A 2,500-nucleotide genomic window follows, 5' to 3' on the forward strand; every position below is an offset into this window, starting at 1 on the left:
TGCTGCTGTTGCTACTGCCACTACTCGTGCTACTACTGCCTCGCTGCTGAGAGCCAGGCGCGGCAGACCCTCCCTGCACATTGGCAATGACAGGCAAGCCATCGGTGCGATTGGCCACTGCAATAATCTGACACTCATTGTCCTTCTGTCGAGATGGTACGTTGATGTCTTCTCGGCGTGCTGATTTGTTTGGAGAATGGCCTGCTGCGCCCAGCATTTGCCGCTTTCCTGCAGCGCCCTGTTGCTGTGGGGAGGGCTGTCTCTGCCCAGGGTACATGGTCTGGTGCATCCGTTGCAGAGGAGGCATCATTCCACCCCTCCCCCCTGGCGCAGGCATCAGTGGAGGCGGAAGGATAGAAGAAGTAGGAGGACGACCCGGCCCGCGGGAGGGTTGGAGAAGGGGTCCTTGGTGCAGGGGAGGTCGACCCATCTGACCCATCAGCGGAGGGCGTCCCCTGACACGCGGCGGAGGGCTCGGACGATATGGCATGGCAACACTAGGAGGTAATGGGGCACGCAAGGGAGCGCCCAAGTTTGTATTTGCCATACTGGTGCCAGCTAGACTAGCATAGCCACCTCTGCCAGTGTAGCCAGAAGCCTGCGGCCACTGGTTGCCATACTGGGACATCATGCCACCGACACCAACTTGACTATTTGTCGTTGTGGATAGCATAGCAGTGCTGGTTGTTGGGGCCATGAGGTTGTTGGCAATGGTTAGCCGTGGCACACCTCCCTGCTGCTGTTGGTCGCCGCCCTGAGGGGACTGTTGCAACTGCTGCTGTAACGGCGATGTTGCTGGAGGCGTAGGTCCTCTTACAGCTGGCGAGGACCCTTGAGGTGGGCTGGTGAGAGGACTGGTGGCCAGCGCCCTGAACGACGTGTCTGAGGGAGGCGGCGTCGGGTGCCCGCTGGAGGACGTGGGCGTCCCAGAATTCGAACCTCGTGAGCTGAGGTGTGAGGGCGTGGCAGGTCCTCCGCTGTGAGGTGAGGGACCTCCGCTATGAGGGGATCCGTCTACCTGGCCACCCTGAGAGCCCTGGCCGCTGTTGTTCAAATATTCCAGTTCAGACAACAAGTCGTTCGTCACTCCGGACGCTTGCTGTTGCTGCTGCTGCTGCTCTGACGACGGAATCTGACTATCCTGCTGCTGATCAGACTGGTCCTGGCCTGCCTGCTCATTCTGATTCGAGAAGGAGTCGTTGAGACACAGCTGCTCAAAGCTTCCCTGCCTGTCGTTCTTCTCGGGGGACTCCTGCCCCAGGACGGCCTGGCTGAACAGGCCATCCTCGCCGTCACCTTCGTTGGTGCCGCCGTTCACAGGGGGACTGGAGCCCCCCTTCTCCGGCGGGGTGCTGGCGGTCGTGTACGTTGGATTGGCTGCCCCTTCGGTGCCGCTCGCCCAGGCGCTGCTCTCGCTGGCAGACTCGGCCGTTGTCGCCCCCGCCATGGCTGCAGCTATCCTCGGGCCAGACTCGTACTCACTGAACCAGTCGCTGGTGGGAAAGGACTCAAACTGTGGCTGGTACGTGGAGGGCGGTGCTTCACTAGGCCCTGCTGTTCCGAAGGCAAGCTCCTGCTCGCTGAAGTCGGACGAGAAGCCTTCACTACTCTCAGCTGTCCCCACGGCACCCTGTTCGCCCCCTTGCTTCTCTTGCTGGTAGTCAGCCTGTGCCTCTTTTTGGTGTGATGAAGCAGCCGCTTCCTCTTCCTCTTCGTCTTGCTGCTGCTGCTGCCCAGAATGACCTTCTCTAGAATCCTGCTCCTCCGGCTCGTAATCCTGGTGCTCGTCTCTATTCGCTTCGTCATACCCAGGTGAGTGATCACCTTCTTCCTGATTCTCTGCCTCCTCAGAGGCCAAGCCGTCTTCCTCTTCACCCTCACTTTCACCCTCACCGCTCCCTGTCCGCTCTGGAATGCCACCCTCCTCCCCGGCCTCTGTCTCTTCCTGCTCTAAAGATTCTGCTTCCGTTCCTTCTTGATCTTCTAAGCTGTTGTGGCTCTCACTCATGCCCTCCTCGTTGCTGACGATTCGCACTTCTCTTCGCTTACGGCCACGTCCACGTCCCACTTTGGAAATCCGGAGCTTCAGCTTGAACCCTGAGGAGGACCTCCTCCCACGAACTGAATCCACCTTGACCCTCTTCAGCTGTGCAGCGCTCAGGCGCACCAGTTGCACCTGGACCTTCCTTTCGTAGATGTGGCCCACGTGGTGAGTTTCGAAGTCTTGTTTGGTTGCGAACTTGTTGATCTTACAGCGCACGCACCATAAGATGGGCTTCCGTCGTGCCTGTTTGGTCCTTGCGTTGTTATTCGCTCGCTGGCGGACTGGCGCCTTGGCTACGTCGGAGTCGGACTGGAAGAGACCAGCCCTGGCACTATCCGACGAGGAGGATGAAAGGTCAGAGTTCGGTCCCTCGGCAGAGTCCTCTACCACGTGGCTACTCTTGAAGTGCTCGTTGAGAAGGCTCTCACTAGCGTAATCTGCTGGGCAAAGAGGGCA

General features: G+C 59.4%; 1 protein-coding gene across 2 annotated transcripts in view; it reads right to left on the reverse strand.

Moving 5' to 3' along the window:
• Positions 1 to 2,500, reverse strand: part of LOC147471884 (uncharacterized) — a 34,564-nt gene that overhangs the window by 1,742 nt on the left and 30,322 nt on the right. For both annotated transcript variants that reach the window (XM_086535903.1, XM_086535904.1), the window contains one exon: positions 1 to 2,500. This exon is cut by the window's left edge and continues 1,742 nt beyond it; it is cut by the window's right edge and continues 440 nt beyond it. In XM_086535903.1, coding sequence (XP_086392029.1) covers positions 1 to 2,500 — 2,500 coding nt within the window.

This window comes from Penaeus japonicus, unplaced genomic scaffold, assembly GCF_977035675.1.
Source record: "Penaeus japonicus unplaced genomic scaffold, GWHDUDI00000001_assembly GWHDUDI00000004, whole genome shotgun sequence".
NCBI lineage: Eukaryota > Metazoa > Arthropoda > Malacostraca > Decapoda > Penaeidae > Penaeus > Penaeus japonicus.